We start from the raw sequence: 21952 nt of genomic DNA, 5'->3' as shown, positions 1-21952 counted from the left end.
TGCCGGCTCCACTGAAAGCAGAGAGATTAGAGACACTGGGAGTGATAAAAAGGCCATAGAACCTACGACAGGGATAAGTAGTATGGTTGCTGTTAAAGGGAATCTGTCACCTGCTTTTACCATTTTAAGCTGTCACCATCGCCATGTTCAGTAAAGTACCTTATTTCCAGCAGTCTTCTTCTTACTGTATTCCGTTTTGTCCTTTTGATATAAAAGCGCTTTTTATGTTATGCTAATGAGGCTCCAAGGTGCCCAGAGGGGCGTTTTTTTCCCTCTCCGGTGCCCAGTGACGCCCCCTGCAGTGCCCAAGAACGCCTCCTGATCCTGAAATTACCTCCCACAGCCCCGGCAAACGGATCCGCCCCCTCCACACGTCATCGTCTACCTTATAGTAATGCCCCGTCCTTCTTCCTGTCGGAGGCCAGAAAACTCGCGCAGGCGCAGTACCGCCTGCTGCCTGCGCGATCATCAACCTCCTCAGGGCAACAGCACTCAGGTTACGTCACTGGGCTCGGCGCATGCCCAGTGAGACTTTTGAGGCTGTTGCCCTGAGGATCTTGATGATCGCACAGGCGGCAGGCGGCACACAGTATACAGGCCCCCCACAGTATACAGCCCCCCACACAGTATACAGCCCCCCACAGTATATAGGCCTCCCACAGTATACAGCCCCCCCCACAGTATACAGCCCCCCACAGTATACAGCCCCCCACACAGTATACAGCCCCCCACAGTATATAGGCCCCCCACAGTATACAGCCCCCCCCACAGTATACAGCCCCCCCACAGTATACAGCCCCCCAACAGTATACAGGCCCCCCACAGTATACAGCCCCCCACAGTATACAGCCCCCCCACAGTATACAGGCCCCCCACAGTATACAGCCCCCCCACAGTATACAGCCCCCCCACAGTACACAGGCCCCCTACAGTATACAGCCCCCCCACAGTATACAGGCCCCGCACAGTATACAGCCCCCCACACAGTATACAGCCCCCCACAGTATACAGGCCCCCACAGTATACAGCCCCCCCCACAGTATACAGCCCCCCCACAGTATACAGGACCCCCACAGTATACAGCCCCCCACAGTATACAGGCCCCCCACAGTATACAGCCCCCCCACAGTATACAGGCCCCCCACAGTATACAGCCCCCCCCACAGTATACAGCCCCCCCACAGTACACAGGCCCCCCCACAGTATACAGCCCCCCCACAGTACACAGGCCCCCCACAGTATACAGCCCCACACAGTATACAGGCCCCCACACAGTATACAGCCCCCCACTATACAGTAGTTTACAGTATATTAGCATAACAGCCCCTGTCACCTTTTTCTGATGTAATCTTCACACAAAAAAGCTCCAAGCTTCTCCTGCAACACCCCTTGTAGGACCTGTGATGACCTCATAGCCATGTTACCAGTAATATTGCTAGGTTACTGGTCACATGGTGATGATGTCATCTAAGGTCCTAGACTAGATCACAGCTTTCACAGTACGCTGGCTGGACTCAGTGCCGGCAGGCTTGGCATGGCAGCACCTCCTGTGTAGCTGACAGCCTGACACCCGGGGCAGTGGCTAGCAAGGCTCAAGAGGCAGCTGCCTTGGGCCCCCCAGGAGCAACTGGGCCCGGGGCAGCTGCCCCTTTTGCCCCTTGGTAAAGACGGCCCTGACTACATACAATCTCGTAATGCATCTTAGGCCTCTTCCTCCCCTTCCACCTGCCGTACGCCGCCAGTTCCTGCTTAACATAGTTTATAAGGTCGAAAAAAGACATCTGTCCATCCAGTTGCCTCAAGACATTCACAAACCTCCTCAGACATAAAGAGGGGAGATGCAGCTGCCTATTCTCTGCTGTGAGAGGGGAGGAGGGAGCAGCTGGAGGAGATGGAGCGTCTACATCCCACCAGGGGGATCCAACCCTCTCAACCAGCACCGGGAATGAGAAGGTGTTTATAGGAGTCAACAAAAAGGAAGAAAAAAAATAATCTGCCAAACCAGTTACGGTACCGCGGTGTGTGCACTGACACGGATTCACACAGACTGAAATCTGCTGAACGTTGGTTTTCTTCAGCTTCCTAGAAAGAACCCTCCCCGCACCCGGGAGGCCGTCCTCAAACCGACCTCTGTCCAGAATTCATAAGTAATCTCAGTCCACGGCCATCTCTCTGTGATCCCAGGACCGTTCACATCTCAGGACCCAGACACAACCAACCGCTGCAGGTAAGTGGATGCCCCCGCAGTGGCCCCCTACTATCCTAAAGATTGCTGCAGGAGCCTCACAATAGCAGAACTTCTTGGCAGTGGCGCAGCGTGGAGCACCCGGAGCAAGCCAAGTATTGTGCCCCCCCCTCCCCCAACCTGTGGCCACGCCCCTTTCTTCTTTTTTTTTACACAGATAATGTAGTGGATATCACCTGCAGTCCTATGTAACACCACAGATAACACAGTGATAACTCTCTAAGTACAGATAATGTAGTAGATGTCACCTGCAGTCCTATGTAACACCACAGATAACACATTGATAACTCTCTGAGTACAGATAATGTAGTAGATGTCACCTGCAGTCCTATGTAACACCACAGATAACACAGTGATAACTCTCTGAGTACAGATAATGTAGTAGATGTCACCTGCAGTCCTATGTAACACCACAGATAACACAGTAATAGCTCTCTGAGTACAGATAATGTAGTAAATGTCACCTGCAGTCCTATGTAACACCACAGATAACACAGTGATAACTCTCTGAGTACAGATAATGTAGTAGATGTCACCTGCAGTCCTATGTAACACCACAGATAACACAGTGATAACTCTCTGAGTACAGATAATGTAGTAGATGTCACCTGCAGTCCCATGTAACACCACAGATAACACAGTGATATCTCTCTGAGTACAGATAATGTAGTAGTTGTCACCTGCAGTCCTATGTAACACCACAGATAACACAGTGATAACTCTCTGAGTACAGATAATGTAGTAGATATCACCTGCAGTCCTATGTAACACCACAGATAACACAGTGATATCTCTCTGAGTACAGATAATGTAGTAGTTGTCACCTGCAGTCCTATGTAACACCACAGATAACACAGTGATAACTCTCTGAGTACAGATAATGTAGTAGATATCACCTGCAGTCCCATGTAACACCACAGATAACACAGTGATATCTCTCTGAGTACAGATAATGTAGTAGTTGTCACCTGCAGTCCTATGTAACACCACAGATAACACAGTGATAACTCTCTGAGTACAGATAATGTAGTAGATATCACCTGCAGTCCTATGTAACACTTATAATGTGACAGTGCAAAAAATACCTCCCTGTAATGCCCCTAGTTGAGCTAATGTCCCCATAGTGCCCCCATAATGTGCCAGTATAAAATGCCCCATATTTAGTGCCCCAGTAGATGCCCTCAGTTTCCCCATAAATTGCAAGTATAAAATACCCCTTCTTAGTGCCCCCATAGATGACCCCATAGTACTCCTCTACCCCCTTCCCCATAGTACCCACCATAATGTACCCCAGTATAAATGCCCCTAGTGCCACCCAATAATGTGCCAGCAAAAAGTTCCCCCAATCATGTGCCAGTAACAAGTGCCCCCCAATCATGTGCCAGTAGCCAGTATTGTACCATATAAAAAAATAAACACTTATAATTACCTCCATGGCAGCGGCCTGTGTCTCGCGCTGTATGGCTCAGGTGGCGTGATGACGTCCCTGCTGGTGCCCCCTAAAACGACCCAACGGCCCCCCTTCCCGCTACGCCACTGCCTCCTGGAAGAACTGGCAAAGCTCCCACACGCACTGCCAGCATTCACCACTGGGGGGAGCTGCTGCACATGTCATTATATTGTTACCACTTACTTCAATGGGAACTGGAAAGACCGGAATGTAGTGAGCGCCACCTGGTGGCAGCTGCAGGTAACAAGAATGGAAGTGATCAGCAGCTGCTGGTAGTAAAGGGGCGCTCTGCTGGCACTGTGCTATGGTGGGCACCGCGGGCTGACATTATTAGGGTGCTTATGATGGATCAGGGATATTTTAGACTGAAGTCAGAGCTGAAAACACCTTATCTTAGGGCTCTTTCACACTTGCGTTGTCCGGATCCGGCGTGTACTCCACTTGCCGGAATTACACTCCGGATCCGGAAAAACGCAAGTGTACTGAAAGCATTTGAAGACGGAACCGTCTTCAAAATGCTTTCAGTGTTACTATGGCAGCCAGGACGCTATTAAGGTCCTGGTTGCCATAGTAGGAGCGGGGAGCGGGGGAGCGGTATACTTACAGTCCGTGCGGCTCCCGGGGCGCTCCAGAATGACGTCAGAGCGCCCCATGCGCATGGATGACGTGTCCAATGCGATCACATGATCCATGCGCTTGGGGCGCCCTGACGTCACTCTGGAGCGCCCCGGGAGCCGCACGGACGGTAAGTATGCTGCTCCCCCGCTCCCCGCTACACTTTACCATGGCTGCCAGGACTTTAGCGTCCCGGCAGCCATGGTAACCATTCAGAAAAAGCTAAACGTCGGATCCGGCAATGCGCCGAAACGACGTTTAGCTTAAGGCCGGATCCGGATCAATGCCTTTCAATGGGCATTAATTCCGGATCCGGCCTTGCGGCAAGTGTTCCGGATTTTTGGCCGGAGCAAAAAGCGCAGCATGCTGCAGTATTTTCTCCGGCCAAAAAACGTTCCGTTCCGGAACTGAAGACATCCTGATGCATCCTGAACGGATTACTCTCCATTCAGAATGCATTAGGATAATCCTGATCAGGATTCTTCCGGCATAGAGCCCCGACGACGGAACTCTATGCCGGAAGACAAGAACGCAAGTGTGAAAGAGCCCTAAGAGCACTGGATGCAGACAGGTGGTGACTGTATGACAGATTAGATACTGGAGGAGCTTGTATCCAAGCTCAGACTGGCCCATAGGGGTACAGGTGAATCCCCTGGTGGGCCCCTGAGCAAGGTGGGCCCCTAGTCTCCCACCCCCTGCACAAGTGGCACATAACACAGTAGACTTAGTGCACCACATACATGTGTTCAGTGTACGGCGCCTCCTCCAGCCGATGTCCATAGAAAACACTGGAGAGATTATTAAAGAAACTCCGCAGTTTATTATTGTAGACGATCAGAGCGGAGACGACTTCTAGGAAAGCCACCAGTGTCCTCTTCTCCCCAGGACCTACCTTCTCACATTCAATCATCTGGTAGCATCTTGCTCCTGTGTGTATCCGTACGGTGGGCCCTGGGCACCCCAGTCCGACACGGCTTGTATCCACATACACATGAAGAGCGATAGGGGCCCCAACCAAAGAAAAGGGCCCCAGAGGGAAAAAGAAGAGTTTTAGGCGCGATTGTGTGTGATGAGCTGAGCTGTGTATCTAATCCTATCCTGTGTGATACTGTCTGCTGAGCTGTGTATCTAATCCTATCCTGTGTGATACTGTCTGCTGAGCTGTGTATCTAATCCTATCCTGTGTGATACTGTCTGCTGAGCTGTGTATCTAATCCTGTCCTGTGTGATACAGTCTGCTGAGCTGTGTATCTAATCCTATCCTGTGTGATACTGTCTGCTGAGCTGTGTATCTAATCCTATCCTGTGTGATACTGTCTGCTGAGCTGTGTATCTAATCCTATCCTGTGTGATACTGTCTGCTGAGCTGTGTATCTAATCCTATCCTGTGTGATACTGTCTGCTGAGCTGTGTATCTAATCCTATCCTGTGTGATACTGTCTGCTGAGCCGTGTATCTAATCCTATCCTGTGTGATACTGTCTGCTGAGCTGTGTATCTAATCCTATCCTGTGTGATACTGTCTGCTGAGCTGTGTATCTAATCCTATCCTGTGTGATACTGTCTGCTGAGCCGTGTATCTAATCCTATCCTGTGTGATACTGCCTGCTGAGCTGTGTATCTAATCCTATCCTGTGTGATACTGTCTGCTGAGCTGTGTATCTAATCCTATCCTGTGTGATACAGCCTGCTGAGCTGTGTATCTAATCCTATCCTGTGTGATACAGTCTGCTGAGCTGTGTATCTAATCCCGTCCTGTGTGATACTGTCTGCTGAGCTGTGTATCTAATCCTATCCTGTGTGATACTGTCTGCTGAGCTGTGTATCTAATCCTATCCTGTGTGATACTGTCTGCTGAGCTGTGTATCTAATCCTATCCTGTGTGATGCAGTCTGCTGAGCGGTGTATCTAATCCTATCCTGTGTGATACTGTCTGCTGAGCTGTGTATCTAATCCTATCCTGTGTGATACAGTCTGCTGAGCTGTGTATCTAATCCTATCCTGTGTGATACAGTCTGCTGAGCTGTGTATCTAATCCTTTCCTGTGTGATACAGTCTGCTGAGCTGTGTATCTAATCCTATCCTGTGTGATACAGTCTGCTGAGCTGTGTATCTAATCCTATCCTGTGTGATACTGTCTGCTGAGCTGTGTATCTAATCCCATCCTGTGTGATACTGTGTGCTGAGCTGTGTATCTAATCCTCTCCTGTGTGATACTGTCTGCTGAGCCGTGTATCTAATCCTCTCCTGTGTGATACAGTCTGCTGAGCTGTGTATCTAATCCTATCCTGTGTGATATTGTCTGCTGAGCTGTGTATCTAATCCTATCCTGTGTGATACAGTCTGCTGAGCTGTGTATCTAATCCTATCCTGTGTGATACTGTCTGCTGAGCTGTGTATCTAATCCTATCCTGTGTGATACTGTCTGCTGAGCTGTGTATCTAATCCTATCCTGTGTGATACTGTCTGCTGAGCTGTGTATCTAATCCTGTCCTGTGTGATACAGTCTGCTGAGCTGTGTATCTAATCCTATCCTATGTGATACTGTCTGCTGAGCTGTGTATCTAATCCTGTCCTGTGTGATACAGTCTGCTGATCTGTGTATCTGACCCTACCAGTAGTCCACATGTGGTCCCTGGAGGGGCCTGACACCTAATCCTGTATACTGTAGGGGCCGCCGTGGCCCAGGGGGGCGTTGAGGCAGAAGGAGCCACCAGAGAAGGCTCCTGGAAGCGTGTGCAGGAATGTTCCACGTGATGTGGGCACTAACAGGCACAAGGGCTAAACTCTAAAGGGTTAAGTCCACTAGGTACAACCAAGATAGAGACACATTTTCGGCAGGCATTTTGGCAGCCTGGTATTTGTATACAGCAATAAAATTTATTCATAAGGGAGGGTAAGCTCTGCTGCCTACGGACTCCAGGAAACACATTTCGGTAAGTACATTTTCATTTTCCTGATGGTCCTTGGCAGCACATGACTACAGGGACTTTATAAGCAGTTCTCATTCGGTGGGAGCACCGGACGCCATTTGAGGCACTCTTGTGCCAAGAAAAGACCCTTCAGCCGCGAGGATGTCTAATCTGTAGTGCCTCATAAATGTAGAAACGGACGTCCAGGTATCTGCCTCACAGATTTCACCGAGAGACACTTGTGCCAGTTCTGCCCAGGAAGATGCTGTAGACCTTGTAGAGCGTGCCTTTAGATGAATGGGACAATCGAGTCCCTCGACAGAATAAGATTCATTAATTGTTCTCTTTCTCTATCTTGCTTTACTCGCTCTTTTACCCTTGTCGGGGCCCGGGATTTGCAAAAACAAACCTTCTGATTTCCTAAATGAGGAGGTCGCACGGAGACAAGACAACAATGCTCTTTGAACATCCACGAGACTCCAGTCCACCCATTCCTGCTGTGGGTCTGAATGAAGTACATACTGGAAGAGACATTTCCTGATTGATATTTGCTGCCCGGCACGGTGCGTAGTGTAATACAGTCCTCCAAACCTCTGAAATATGGTTCTTTGCAGGACAGGGCCTGGCTGATGTGATGGCCACTAAAAATAATGCTTTCATGAAGATATACTTCAGAGAAGATGCCTCAATAAGCTCAAGTGGTTCTTCTGACAGCTGACAAAACTAAAGACAAATATCAGGAAGGGCCTGGAGTACTGAGAGGTGGTCACCTCAGGTTTCTCAGGGCCTTGACGAATTACTTGATTGTTGGAAAAAAAAATTGCAGTGTTTGTTTTTAACTCTTTACTGAAGCCCTCATGAAGAAATTGCAAAACTGATTTTAAACCTTCAAGCATTGAAGAATTTTCTTGACACCAATTTTAATAGTAGATGGTTTTTGGGCAGCTAACGTGGTGTTCATGAGATCTCCAGAAAGACCCAAAGATGCTAGAGATTGCCGCTCAGCCTCCTCCAGGCTGCTAGTTGTAGGCTGTTGGGGTTGTGAAGAGTAAAACCATTCTGGAGAAGCAGATCTGGTCGAGGGGGAATTCTCCAAATTCTCCCCTTGGAAAGGGATATGGCTACCAAAAACCATGTTCTCCGAGGCCAGAAGGGAAGGATCACCATTACTTCTGCTTGATCCTTTTGAACCTTCTTTAGGACTCTCTGAATGAGTGGAATTAGAGGGAACACATATATCAGACCCCTTCCCCAGCTGACTGATAAACCGTCCATTGCTAGAGCCTGGCTGGACTGCTGAATTGAACAAAAATGATTGAGCTTCGCATTCTCTTCTGTTTCCATGGCGTCTAAAGAAGGCCTCCCCATGCGGATCACAATGTCGCTGAATACTACCGGATTTAAACTCCATTCTCCCGGGTGTGGTGGAGTTCGGCTAACAATATCTGCCAATTGATTCTGAGTTCCCCTTATGTGGACTGCTGAGATGCCCTTTGTATAGTCTCTGCCCACTCCATCAGGACAGGCTGCGGCTCCTCGAACCCTCTTGTTTGTTGACAGTAAACCGAGGGTAGATTGTCCGACTGTATCATTATTTTGAATCCTGAAAGATGGGATTGAAAATGGAGAAGAGCCCGTCTTACTGCTCTCAATTCTCTCCAGGTGGAGGACATCACTGCCTCTTCTCTTGTTCATCTTTTTTGTACCCATAGACCGTCTACATGGGCGCCCGAGCCCCAAGAGGAGGCATCCGACCTGAGAATCTTCTGACAATATGGATTCAGATCTCTGCCTTGCCACACGTAAGGTGATGTCATCCACCATTTCAGGTCCTGGCGAGTTAATGATATTACTATCCTTTTCTCCAATGATTTGTAGATTGTAACCCCTGTCCCAGCTGGACAGAATATTGGACTGTAGACATCTGATGTGGGCTTTGGCCCAAGGAACAGCTTCTATGGATGAAGTTATGGACAGACACTTTGGGATTGGACAGGAGTTGATGGACAGGAGTTGATGGACCCCTCTTTGAATAGAAGATATTCTTTGCGGGGATAATTTCAGTGTCATGTACTGAGTGTCCAGCATATAACCCAGGAATTTTATTTGTTGTGACGGAACCAAGGAAGACTTTTCCATGTTTATTAGAATACCGTGAGATTGCAGTAATTGGATTGCGGTCTGTAGTTGTAGTTTCAGTTGTTGGGCAGAGGCTGCTATCGGCAACCAATTGTCGAGATAGGGAACACAGGTGATGCCCCTCAGTCGTAGAGAAGCTGCAAGGACTACTGAGACCTTTGTAAAGACTGTCGGGGCTGACGTTATTCCAAACGGAAGGCAGGTAAACTGGAGATGTACAATGTCTTTCATCATCTGGACTGCTATTCTCAGAAATCTCCTGTGATTGGGCGAATCGGAATATATAAATATGCATCCACTAGATCTATCTCCCTTCTTCAGGGCCATAACGACAGACTTTATCAATTCCATTTTGAACCTTTTCTTTACTAAAAATTTGTTCAGAAAGGTTAAATCGATTATCAGCCTCCATTTGTCTTCTGGTTTGGGTACAGGAGATATTCTGGAATATACGCCTTTGAATTCTTCTCCTGTTGGCACCGGCTCTAGGGCACCTTTGCGTATAAAATCTTGACATCTTGATCTTTTGGATGATTTAGAAGGAATCGATCTGGAGGAAAGCGTGCAAACTCTAGGACATAGAAATTTTACCGTGGAGGTAACCCAAGCAGCTGTGGATGTGAGAGACCAGGCTGAAGAGAATAGTTTTAGTCTGGCACCAACTTTCGGCTGAAGCCTGGTGTGATTGCTCCGAGGTCTTTTGATTCGATCTTTTCTTGAGCTCAGATTTATGCCTGATTACCACGAAATCTTCTTTGCCTAGAAAATTGTTGCCTATTTGTAAATCTAGGAGATCTCCTCCTCTGTGGATGGAAAGACCTTAAAAATGGCTTCTTTTTTGATTCTGGAAAAAACTGCTCCTTTTCCTTCATTCAGGGTCTCAAGAATCTTTTCTAGCTGAGGGCCAAACAGTGAGGTGGGTTGAAAAGGAACATTACAGAAGTGTTTTTTAGATAAAACATCTCCAGACCATTGTTTAATCCAGAGCGCTCTCCTTGCAGCATTATAGAGCGCCAAGGAGTTTTCTGAAAACTTCATCATATCCAGAGGGGCATCAGACAAAAAATCAGAAGCAGCCTTCATCAGAGGAAGGCTTTTTAAAATCTCATTGTAGCTGGCCAGCTAAGACCTGTCCTAGGTTGCTAGTATAGCTTATATGTGTATACAGCTAAACCTGCTAATAACCTTAATACAGTGCCTATGTTTATGTGTTAAAGAGAAAAGCAGAGTTATTTACTGTGACTTCATGTTTTGGATGTCATATAACTGTTATATTTTGTGTTCACAGAAGCAGAAAAAAATTATCTGCCTTTAAGATTCATTTTGTAATGTAAGGTAAGCTCAGTGACTCAGCAGAAACAACAGAAAGCATAGTGTTAATCTGTTGTTGCTGGGCAGAAGTCTAGACCAATCACAGCCAGCTTCTCACACAGCAAGAGTTTTCGCCAATTACAGCCAGCCTCACATACAGCCTGTCTGGGAATTCCCCTAGCAGGAGCTGCTGGAATCATTACTCACCAGAGAGAGGAGCTGAACAGACACACAGTTCCAGTCAGAGTCCAGTTTTATGGGAACAAGAGGCCAAAATAGGTATTTAATACAGTTATATAATGCTCATATTGTTAGTATTGTGATTAGAACTGTATACGGAACCAGTTATATATGTGTTTACTTAGAGTTCCATCAAATACAAATTGCAAGCATACAAACCAGATTCCATACAAATTGCATTCAAACTGCGAACTGCTCATACCAGATCATAAGCAATTGCATACTGCAAACTACAAACCAAGTTGAGCAAGTAGAACTATTAGATAGACCTCAGATATACCTCTCAGAGAGATCATAAAGTGCTTAAATAACTTAAAGTGACAGTACAGATACTAAAGAGAGAAATATATCCACCATTTTATGTTGAATGACAAGATTGAACAGTTGAACCACCATACCGCCATTTTGTGATATCTTTTCAACACGTGTTTTGTACATGGACTATCTGCTGCGGAGGCGGCAATGTTATATATGAAGAAAAGTTGAAGTTAATAAATAAGTTATTTCAAGCATTTGCTGTGCTCTTTAAACCTACTGTTTCCATAGAACGGCGCTAGAGGAATTACAGAGTAATAGACAGTCTGGTTAGACTAAAAGTCAGAGATATCGGAATTCTTCTAATGCCACAGCGCAAAAGGCAGTTCATAGTGCTGCGCCGGCCACAGTCATCTCTGGCAACTCCTTCTTCTAAATCATGAGACAGCCGAGATAATCAGATTCTTAAAGACCTGGTTATAGGTACAGAAGACCTGGTGGCGACACAAACTGCTGAGGTAGAGGCATAGTCTTTTTTTTTTTAACAAAGTTAAAATTTTCCTGTCCATAGGATCTTTAATAAGGGATGCTTCATCAGAAGGCGAGTGTCACGGATGATGTTGCAGATAGCTGGAAGTTATGGATAAACATCCGACTGGCTTGATCCCAAACTAAGGAGCATGAAGGTGACCCCTATAAAACCCTAAGAGCTCACCCTGACTGCTAAGCACATACAAGGGTCTCAGAGGTAGACGATTGCATGCCCTCGTACCTAGACTGTGTGACACCTGAAAACCCTATAATAGTGAGGGGACACGACCACTGGCTCCCTGCACTTAATACGGAGGGAGTCAGGGTCACCTAGAATCAAGCCAGCAAGGAAACACAATACATGAAAGGACTTATCTGAACAAGCAGAAACAGAAGTCTCCAGCAGTGAACACTTCAATCCAGGAAGTAGTATAAACCGCAAAGTGAAGCAGTATGGGAGGGAATATAAAGGAAAGAGGATTGGTCTAAATAGGTGACACCTGGGAGAAGGAAATGAGATGACAAAGTGAAACCAAAACAAAGAACATCATGCAAGAGGTAGAAAGGACGTCTGTCAGACCTTCTCACAGAAGTGGCGGTGACAGCGAGCAACCGCTAAATCAACTTTGGGCACTGAGGCCCACTCAGCCGAAAAATTGTCATCCAACTTATATAGTGATTTCAACCTGGGCCCCGAAAAAAAAACTCCCTTTAGTTTTTGGGAAATAAAAGAGCTTGTCTGATTTAGATTTTCCAGAGGTATCTCTATCAGTCTCCGATGTACGTTTTACTGCTTTAAGCAGATCAGGCAATTTATCTTTATGAAAAATAAAATATTCATTTGGATCCCACTGATAGGAGGAGTCAGCACCCACTTCACCCTCAGAAGAGGAGGAGATCCGCTGTGGTGGAGGAGTTTCGTCTGCAAGCCTCGGCCTTTTGTTTGCTGGTTTGAATTCCTCAATTCCTACCTAGACGGAATAGACGTAGTAGGAGACGAGCAATCAGTGCAGACGTTGGTAGATGATTCCTCAGGTAGGGGTTGCTGCCATTTTTGACATAAACGGTGTCTGGATTTCCTTTTCCTCCTATTGGATTCCTCTTGAGAGGGAGACATCTGTTATCTAAACACAGAGATATCAGAGCTGAAGACTTTAAAGGGAACCTCTCACCTCCAAAACACATTTTAACCCGACATCATTACCTTACGGTAGCCCCCAGTGTGATCCTAATCAGGTTTTTCATTCCTGCGCTGATTGTTTTATACTTTATAAAAACGCTGTTTTAATCTGTGTTTTTCGCTATCCTCAGAGTCAGCTTGAAGTCAAGGGGGCAGCGGTCTCCTTGCTTCAAGTCGAGCTAAGCCCCCCCCCTTACCCGTTCTCCCTTCACTGTGATTGACATCCTGCTGTGAGGTTGGGATCGTGCAAGTCTCGCGCATGCGCCGGGCTTTTTTATCGCCCGGCACATGTGCAGACAGAGGAAAGCAGCCGGGAGACGGGATTGCGCGAGACTCGCACGATCCCAGCCTCACAGCAGGATGTCAATCACAGTAAAGGGAGGACGGTTAAGGGGGGGGCTTAGCTCGACTTGAAGCAAGGAGACCGCTGCCCCCTTGACTTCAAGCTGACTCCGAGGATAGCGAAAGCACAGATTAAGGCTACCTGCACACGACCTTATGTGTTTTGCGGTCCGCAGTAAGCAGCGGGTGAAGCGGTCTGGCTGAGCGCGCCGGTGTCCCGCCTGCACTGAAGTTAAATAGCCGAACTTCTGGTCTGCGCTCCCTACTGCGCACTACAAGCTCCCCACAGCCCACTGCGCACAATATTACCGTGCCAAGTAACGGCTCTGTGGAATGAGGCACCGTATGCGGGATAGAGGAACCCTGCATGCCACCTGGATAGGGATCGGGTCTCTGCTGACGGTTAGGATGTGTCCATCTGATACCTAGAGAATAAACACATACAAGGCTCTGGTGTCATGTGTTACCCTATACCGCCTGCCGATTGGGGTTAATCAATGTTTATTGCTTTCTAATGTGCCTCTACCTTGGTTGTACCTAGGGGACTTAACCCTTTAGTCATGTGCAGTGATGGCCAGTTCGCATTGTTCGCCCGCGAACACATGCCAGCTGCCATCTTTTCTCACAAGTCCGGTGAGGCACATGTGAGTCCTTACCTGTGCGCGAGCCGGTCTGAAAACAAGTGCGGTCACCGAGAGCAGGCAAATCCGAGAACAGCCGCCGGGGGCCTTCATCGGGCTGTTCTCGGAACTGCCTGCTCCCGCTGACCGCAGATTTGTTTTCAGACCGGCTCGCGCACAGGCACAGGTAAGGACTTACCTGTGCCTCGCCGGACTTGTGAGAAAAGATGGCAGCTCGCATGTGTTCGCGGGCGAACAATGCAAACTGGCCATCACTGGTCATGTGCTGCCTACGGACTCCAGGAAACAGGAGGTAACTCAGGATCAGTACAGGATAAGTAATGTATGTACACAGTGACTGCACCAGCAGAATAGTGAGTGCAGCTCTGGAGTACAATACAGGATGTAACTCAGGATCAGTACAGGATAAGTAATGTATGTACACAGTGACTGCACCAGCAGAATAGAGAGTGCAGCTCTGGAGTATAATACAGGATGTAACTCAGGATCAGTACAGGATAAGTAATGTATGTACACAGTGACTGCACCAGCAGAATAGTGAGTGCAGCTCTGGAGTACAATACAGGATGTAACTCAGGATCAGTACAGGATAAGTAATGTATGTACACAGTGACTGCACCAGCAGAATAGAGAGTGCAGCTCTGGAGTATAATACAGGATGTAACTCAGGATCAGTACAGGATAAGTAATGTATGTACACAGTGACTGCACCAGCAGAATAGTGAGTGCAGCTCTGGAGTATAATACAGGATGTAACTCAGGATCAGTACAGGATAAGTAATGTATGTACACAGTGACTGCACCAGCAGAATAGAGAGTGCAGCTCTGGAGTATAATACAGGATGTAACTCAGGATCAGTACAGGATAAGTAATGTATGTACACAGTGACTGCACCGGCAGAATAGTGAGTGCAGCTCTGGAGTATAATGCAGGATGTAACTCAGGATCAGTACAGGATAAGTAATGTATGTACACAGTGACTGCACCAGCAGAATAGTGAGTGCAGCTCTGGAGTATAATACAGGATGTAACTCAGGATCAGTACAGGATAAGTAATGTATGTACACAGTGACTGCACCAGCAGAATAGTGAGTGCAGCTCTGGAGTATAATACAGGATGTAACTCAGGATCAGTACAGGATAAGTAATGTATGTACACAGTGACTGCACCAGCAGAATAGTGAGTGCAGCTCTGGGGTATAATACAGGATGTAACTCAGGATCAGTACAGGATAAGTAATGTATGTACACAGTGAGTGCACCAGCAGAATAGTGAGTGCAGCTCTGGAGTATAATACAGAATGTAACTCAGGATCAGTACAGGATAAGTAATGTATGTACACAGTGACTGCACCAGCAGAATAGTGAGTGCAGCTCTGGAGTATAATACAGGATGAAACTCAGGATCAGTACAGGATAAGAAATGTATGTACACAGTGACTGCACCAGCAGAATAGTGAGTGCAGCTCTGGAGTATAATACAGGATGTAACTCAGGATCAGTACAGGATAAGTAATGTATGTACACAGTGACTGCACCAGCAGAATAGTGAGTGCAGCTCTGGAGTATAATACAGGATGTAACTCAGGATCAGTACAGGATAAGTAATGTATGTACACAGTGAGTGCACCAGCAGAATAGTGAGTGCAGCTCTGGAGTATAATACAGGATGTAACTCAGGGATAAGTAATGTATATGTCTTGCTGAGAACAGTGACTGGTTTAGTTTTGGAGTCCTGAAGGTTTTTGCTTCGCCTCAGTCCTTGAACAGCAGCCATTGTATCCGGAGGTCCTCTGCTCTCTGTTTACATCAGTTTCCCAGTAAGGCCCCTTCACACGAGCATGACGGATTAGGTCCGGATGCGTTCAGGGAAACTCGTACCACTTCGCAAGCAAGTTCAGTGAGTTTTTTCAGCGATTGCGTTCAGTGGTTCAGTTTTTTTCGCGCGGGTGAAATGCGCATTGATGCGTTTTTCATGTGTGTGATAAAAAACTGAAGGTTTACAAACAACATCTCTTAGCAACCATCAGTGAAAAAAGCATCACATTCGCACTTGCTTGCGGATGCGATGCGTTTTTCACGCAGCTCCATTCACTTCTATGGGGCCGGGGCTGCGTGAAAAACGCACAATATAGAACATGATGCGATTTTCACACAACGCACAAGTGATGCGTGAAAAACAACGCTCATGTACACAGACCCATTGAAATGAATGGGCCCGGTTTCAGTGCGGGCGCATTGCGTTCACAACACGCATTGCGCCCGCGCGGGAAACTCGCTCGTGTGAAAGGGGCCTAACTCTTTCTCAGTGATGTCTGCTGGTTGCCGTACACCAATTACTTTCTCCCCAGAATACAAGCTCCTCTCCTGGACACAGGTTGGTGCAGCTCAGATATGAGGTATGTGGTGCCTCACGCCTCAGTGATGTCACTGCCTCCGCTGAATCAGGTTTAACCTTTTCATCCAGGATGGATCCTCAAGTGACAGAGAAGCTGGTGCAGGAGATGGCAAACTTCAACTGTGAAACGGGGGACATTGGTGGCGTTGCCTTACTAAAGGGAATCTGCGATGTGTGGGACACAATATACAACTTCCAGGCTCGGGACGGTGACATTGTGGTGGTGTCTTACCCAAAATCAGGTGAGGTCCTGGTAAGGAGTCTGTGCAGTGAGAGCAGATCCTACAGCTCCGTGGATCTGATGACCTTCTCGTGGCAGGGACCACCTGGATGCAGGAGATCCTGGATCTGATTGTCCAGGGAGGAGATGTGGAGAAGAGCATGAGAGCGCCAGGCTTCGTCAAGGTGCCATTCCTGGAGATGGGGCACACCTGTAAGTACAGGCACACACCGAATGTATCTGCCCCGTGTGGGAGGAGTCAGCAGCCAGCAGATGAGTGATGTCATCATTACTATTATATGGTAGACCAATGAGGGCACAGCCTTAAGGTAGACAAATAGCTAGACAGACAGACAGGTGAATAGATGGATAATATATGAGGTGACACGCGTTTCACGCTCTTCTAGCTCTGGCGGTTGCGGACAATCTGCCGTCTCCTCGTGTTTTGAAGTCCCATCTTCCGGTGCAGTTGATGCCGCCATCATTCTGGGAGAAAGATGTGAAGGTGAGAGACGGCCAGAGACCTCAGATCGGCAAAGACCTGCTAGGGACGGCTCACCCGACCTTGTAGTCGCCGTCTCCACATCTCCAGGTGTACGGAGCACGTGCGGGGCCGGCCTCCCGCTGAAGTCCACAAAATAAAGGGGCAGCTTTCTACGCCGGTCTCAGTTCCCGTAAGATTAGTCTAATTTATGACGAGGCGCGCGCATCTGTGGCCGTCTCAGCCCCGGCGCGCCCCCCACACACGTCCACAGGGACCCAGTTCCTCCCAGCTGGCGAAGATGGGGTAAAACCGGCCGTGGGACAATATTTAGAAGGGGACTTGTGACTATTTTACGCCTCAAATAGTCGCAAGTCTGTCAGTAAACGTGCCCTAAAGTTTTAAGTGGACACCCCACTCATTATTCAGCGAACATACCGCACTTTTATATGGGCAGCATGTCAAAGCCTGCCGAACAAAAGGGGGGGCGTGGCTTCAAAGTGAAACACATACCAAACAATGAGGGGCGTGGCTTCAAAGTGAAACACGTACCAAACAATGGGGGGCGTGGCTTCAAAGTGAAACACATACCAAACAATGGGGGCGTGGCTTCAAAGTGAAACACATACCAAACAATGGGGGCGTGGCTTCAAAGTGAAACACATACCAAACAATGGGGGGGCGTGGCTTCAAAGTGAAACATGATACAATTATGCAAGTAAATAAATGATTGTGAGCAGTATCTGCACGGCACAGTCGCCACATCCATGTCCTGTTTAGTATGTGTTTCACTTTGAAGCCACGCCCCCTCTTATTTAGTATGTGTTTCACTTTGAAGCCACACCCCCTCTTATTTGGTATGTTTCACTTTGAAGCCACGCCCCCTCTTATTTAGTATGTGTTTCACTTTGAAGCCACGCCTCCCTCTTATTTGGTATGTTTCACTTTGAAGCCACGCCCCCTCTTATTTGGTATGTGTTTTACTTTGAAACCACACCCCCTCTTATTTAGTATGTGTTTCACTTTGAAGCCACGCCCCATCTTATTTGGTATGTGTTTCACTTTGAAGCCACGCCCCCTCTTATTTGGTATGTGTTTCACTTTGAAGCCACGCCCCCTCTTATTTGGTATGTGTTTCACTTTGAAGCCACACCCCCTCTTATTTGGTATGTGTTTCACTTTGAAGCCACGCCCCCTCTTATTTGGTATGTTTCACTTTGAAGCCACACCCCCACTTATTTTGGTATGTGTTTCACTTTGAAGCCACGCCCCCTCTTATTTGGTATGTTTCACTTTGAAGCCACACCCCCTCTTATTTGGTATGTGTTTCACTTTGAAGCCACACCCCCTCTTATTTGGTATGTGTTTCACTTTGAAGCCACACCCCCTCTTATTTTGGTATGTGTTTCACTTTGAAGCCACGCCCCCTCTTATTTGGTATGTGTTTCACTTTGAAGCCACACCCCCTCTTATTTGGTATGTGTTTCACTTTGAAGCCATGCCCCCTCTTATTTGGTATGTGTTTCACTTTGAAGCCACACCCCCTCTTATTTGGTATGTGTTTCACTTTGAAGCCACGCCCCCCTCTTGTTTGGTATGTGCTTCACTTTGAAGTGATTAAGGGTGCAGTGTTTACTCGAAACGCGTGGGTGTTCCTTATGATTTTACTTTTATGTTTTTCTGGGTCGTCCTCTTCTGACATTCATGAGTCTGGGGCAGTTGGGTGACACCCCCCGTAGGGGCTGTAGTGATGTCCCCCGGATCATGGTGAGCGGCATCTATACCGTGATATGGACTCATGTCCTGTCGCTCTCCGTCAGATCGTCTACGTTGCGAGGAATCCTAAGGACTGCATGGTGTCCTACTACTACTTCTACAAGATGGACCAGACCTTGCCAGATCCTGGGACCTGGGACAACTTCTTCTCCATGTTCATGGCTGGAAACGGTGAGTCACTGATCGATCTGACCACCAGGATGGTTCTAACCCAGCCTTAAAAGGGTTTTCCAAGACATTTTTACTGATGACCTATCTTGTGGATAGGTCACCGGTACCTTATCGGTGGGGGTCTGACACCCAGGACCCCTCTCGGTCAGCTCTTTGGGAAGGCACTGGCGCTCGCAGTAGCTCCACGGCTTTTCCTAGGCCAGAGATGTCATGTTCATTAGTCTAGGAGCAGCTCAGCCCCCTGAAGTGAATGGGCTGAGTGAGATACCAAGCTCGACCACTATACAATGTATGGCGCTGTGCTTGGTGAGCGGGGAGAAAGCAGAGGTGCTGACAGGAGCGCCGGTGCCTTCTCTAACAGCTAATCCGCAGGGGTCCGGGGTGTCAGATCACATACTGATGACCTATCCGGAAGAAAGGTCAACAGTATCAAAATCCTGGAAAACCCTTGTAACCCTTTCGCTATCAGCACCGTATATGTACATCGCTGGAGGGATGGGTAAACATGGCGCCCACTTGCGTGTGCAGTTAGCGCCATGGCCTGCTTGTCTCCACTGTTTCAAACAGCAGAGACCCAAAGCTAATGGCCACGACCGGCAATAATGCTGATCGCGGTCATTAAAGCCTTTAGATGCCGTGATCAAGGCATCTAAAAGCTGAAAAACCCAGAAAAACTCAAAAACTCTGTGGCCAGTGAGGATGTTGGTAATTGGTTTCAATATGCTGGGTCTCTCTGAAGAGACCTAGGGTATTGGAGCTGCAATTATTATTTTGGCCGGTAGTTGGCAGGCCAACATAAGAAATGAGCAATTCTGCTCTCATCATGGATCTCTAAGAAACATGATGGTACAGAATAAAAAATAAAAGTGAGAGTCTTGTAGCCTCAAATATGACCTACAAAACCATAAAAAAGTTAAAAAAAAATTAAAAAATATGTAAAAAATTTGTAAAAAATATAAAAATTTTAATCACTTCCCAGTAGAATAAAAAAATAAATACATAAATAGCAATAAATATAAACATCATGGGCATCAACACGTTCAAAAACACCCGTACTATTAAAATATAAAAATATTTTTCCAATACAGCGAATGGCGTAATGGAAAAAAGGGTCAAAATGTCCGATTCACTATTTTTTTCATTGCTTTTCCTACCCCAAAAAATGTCATAATTTTTTTCAAAGTTTTAATCTATTTTTACAGTATTTAGACATATTAAAGATATACATATGTGGTATGGTAGTAATTCTACTGACCCTGAGAATGAAGGGCACAGGTCAGTTTTGCTGCCAAGGGAACGCTGGAAACTGACGAGTGAAAATTCAGATTGAGGTTTTTTGGGGGCGAAGTATCAACCCCTCAAATATGAACTGCAAAACGATAAAAAAGTAAAAAAAAGTTTTTGTTTCTTCCAATTCCACCCCATTTGGAATTTGTTTTCCCACTTCCCACTACATTGTATGCCATATTAAATGGTGGCATTAGAAAGTACAACTTCTCCCGCAAAAATAAAGCCCTGAAATGGATATGTGAACGGAAAAATAAAAAAGTTATGGCTCACGGGAGATAGGGAAGAAAAATGAAACCGCCAAAACAAAAAAACCTGCGGTATCCATGGGATTAAAGGAACTGTCCAGTCCTGCTGCAGTGTTCTCACTCCCATGATGCATTGTGTTGTAAAGTTTCACCACTATGGGAGGAGCTTAGAGATGCCATGTGATAGCTCACACTGAAAAGAAAATAGAAAAGGAGGTGGAGTCTGCCATCGATTGGCTGACTGCGGTTAAAGAGTTGTCATGGAGATAAGTGACAAGTTGCTACAATGTACTATAACAGGCAATGCAGAGGCCAGGGAGCAGAGGGGACATATAGAATGAGATGAGCTCTCCTTCATGGACATTTCCTTTAAATGTAACATATCACAGACTTGTATTTATCATTGCATAATTTATCACCCTCTCAAATTTCTGCTTCCAGTAACCTGGGGAAGCTGGTTTGACCACGTGCTTGGATGGTGGAAGGCGAAGGACAAACACAAGATCCTCTACGTCTTCTACGAGGACATGATTGAGGTAACGGAGATTACTGCCGGGTCAGAACTTCTAGTCACGCAGGGTGTTAATACTTCTGCTCTTCCTCGGACAGGACTCTCGACGTGAGGTCCAAAAAGTGGTGAGGTTCTTGGGTGAAGACTTCTCTGAAGACGTTGTTCAGAAGATCCTTCAGCACACCTCCTTCAAGGCCATGAAGAGCAACCCAATGGCCAATTTTACTTCCCTCCCAGACTCGGTTTTTGACCAGTCTGTGACTTCCTTTATGAGGAAAGGTAAGTGGCTGGAGGCGATGATGACTGGTCCAGTATGGCTGTGTTCTCAGAGGTTCTCCACATTGGAGAAATGTGCCATCAACCACCACCCCGAGGGGGCTTACACCAAGAGGGCTTCTCTGGGCCAACCATTTGAGGCTGGGGACATTCATGGTTTTTCCCTCTGTTCCCAGGGATTGTTGGAGACTGGAAGAACCATTTCCTGGAATCTCAGAACATCGTATTCGATGAGGAGTACAAGAAGAAGATGGAGGGCAGCGGCCTGGTCTTCCGTATGGAGCTGTGACCTCTGATTGTATGAGGAGCTCACGGACACCAGAACCTCGGCTGAGGAGCTCACAGTCACCAGAACCTCGACTGAGGAGCTCACAGTCACCAGAACCTCTGCAAAGGAGCTCATGGTCACCAGAACCTCGGCTGTAGCCAAGAAATGTCATGTTAGGATGCCTATGACTTCATGATTTTCCAAAAGTGACGGTGATATATGAAATAAATGTGACAGTACGTACCGAACATGTGACATCTCTGAACACTGGAAACTGACGAGTGCTAATTCAGATTGAGGTTTCTGGGGGCGAAGTATCAACCCCCCCCCCCTCCCCCAACACTGAGGTAAAAGGTGACTACATGATGCAATAAAAATTATGCCCAAATAACAACGCCATACAGTTCCCAAAATAATCACATACTGTGCTCAAGTAACGTGACCATAAAATTTAC

General features: G+C 47.1%; 1 protein-coding gene across 1 annotated transcript; it reads left to right on the top strand.

The window, feature by feature from the left end:
- The first annotated feature begins 2077 nt into the window (after window positions 1-2077).
- LOC121007576 (sulfotransferase 1C1-like) lies at window positions 2078-21745 on the top strand. Its single transcript, XM_040439611.1, has 8 exons — window positions 2078-2227; window positions 16329-16501; window positions 16579-16692; window positions 16887-16984; window positions 18781-18907; window positions 20884-20978; window positions 21052-21232; window positions 21406-21745. The coding sequence occupies exons 2-8, from the start codon at window positions 16330-16332 to the stop codon at window positions 21516-21518; spliced, it is 900 nt and encodes a 299-aa protein (XP_040295545.1). The 5' UTR covers window positions 2078-2227; window position 16329; the 3' UTR covers window positions 21519-21745.
- Window positions 21746-21952: the final 207 nt, after the last annotated feature.

This window comes from Bufo bufo, chromosome 7 (genome assembly GCF_905171765.1).
Source record: "Bufo bufo chromosome 7, aBufBuf1.1, whole genome shotgun sequence".
Taxonomy (NCBI): Eukaryota; Metazoa; Chordata; class Amphibia; order Anura; family Bufonidae; genus Bufo; species Bufo bufo.
This window is presented reverse-complemented; position numbering and strand designations above follow the sequence as displayed.

What these genes read in the sequence shown, in the direction of transcription:
- LOC121007576 (XM_040439611.1), top strand. Translation starts at nt 16,330, where the DNA reads ATGGATCCTCAAGTGACAGAGAAGCTGGTGCAGGAGATGGCAAACTTC. An exon ending in CCTGGAGATGGGGCACACCT is followed by an intron (nt 16,693 to 16,886) that starts GTAAGTACAGGC and finishes ACGCTCTTCTAG; the next exon opens with CTCTGGCGGTTGCGGACAAT. An exon ending in TCTACGAGGACATGATTGAG is followed by an intron (nt 20,979 to 21,051) that starts GTAACGGAGATT and finishes TTCCTCGGACAG; the next exon opens with GACTCTCGACGTGAGGTCCA.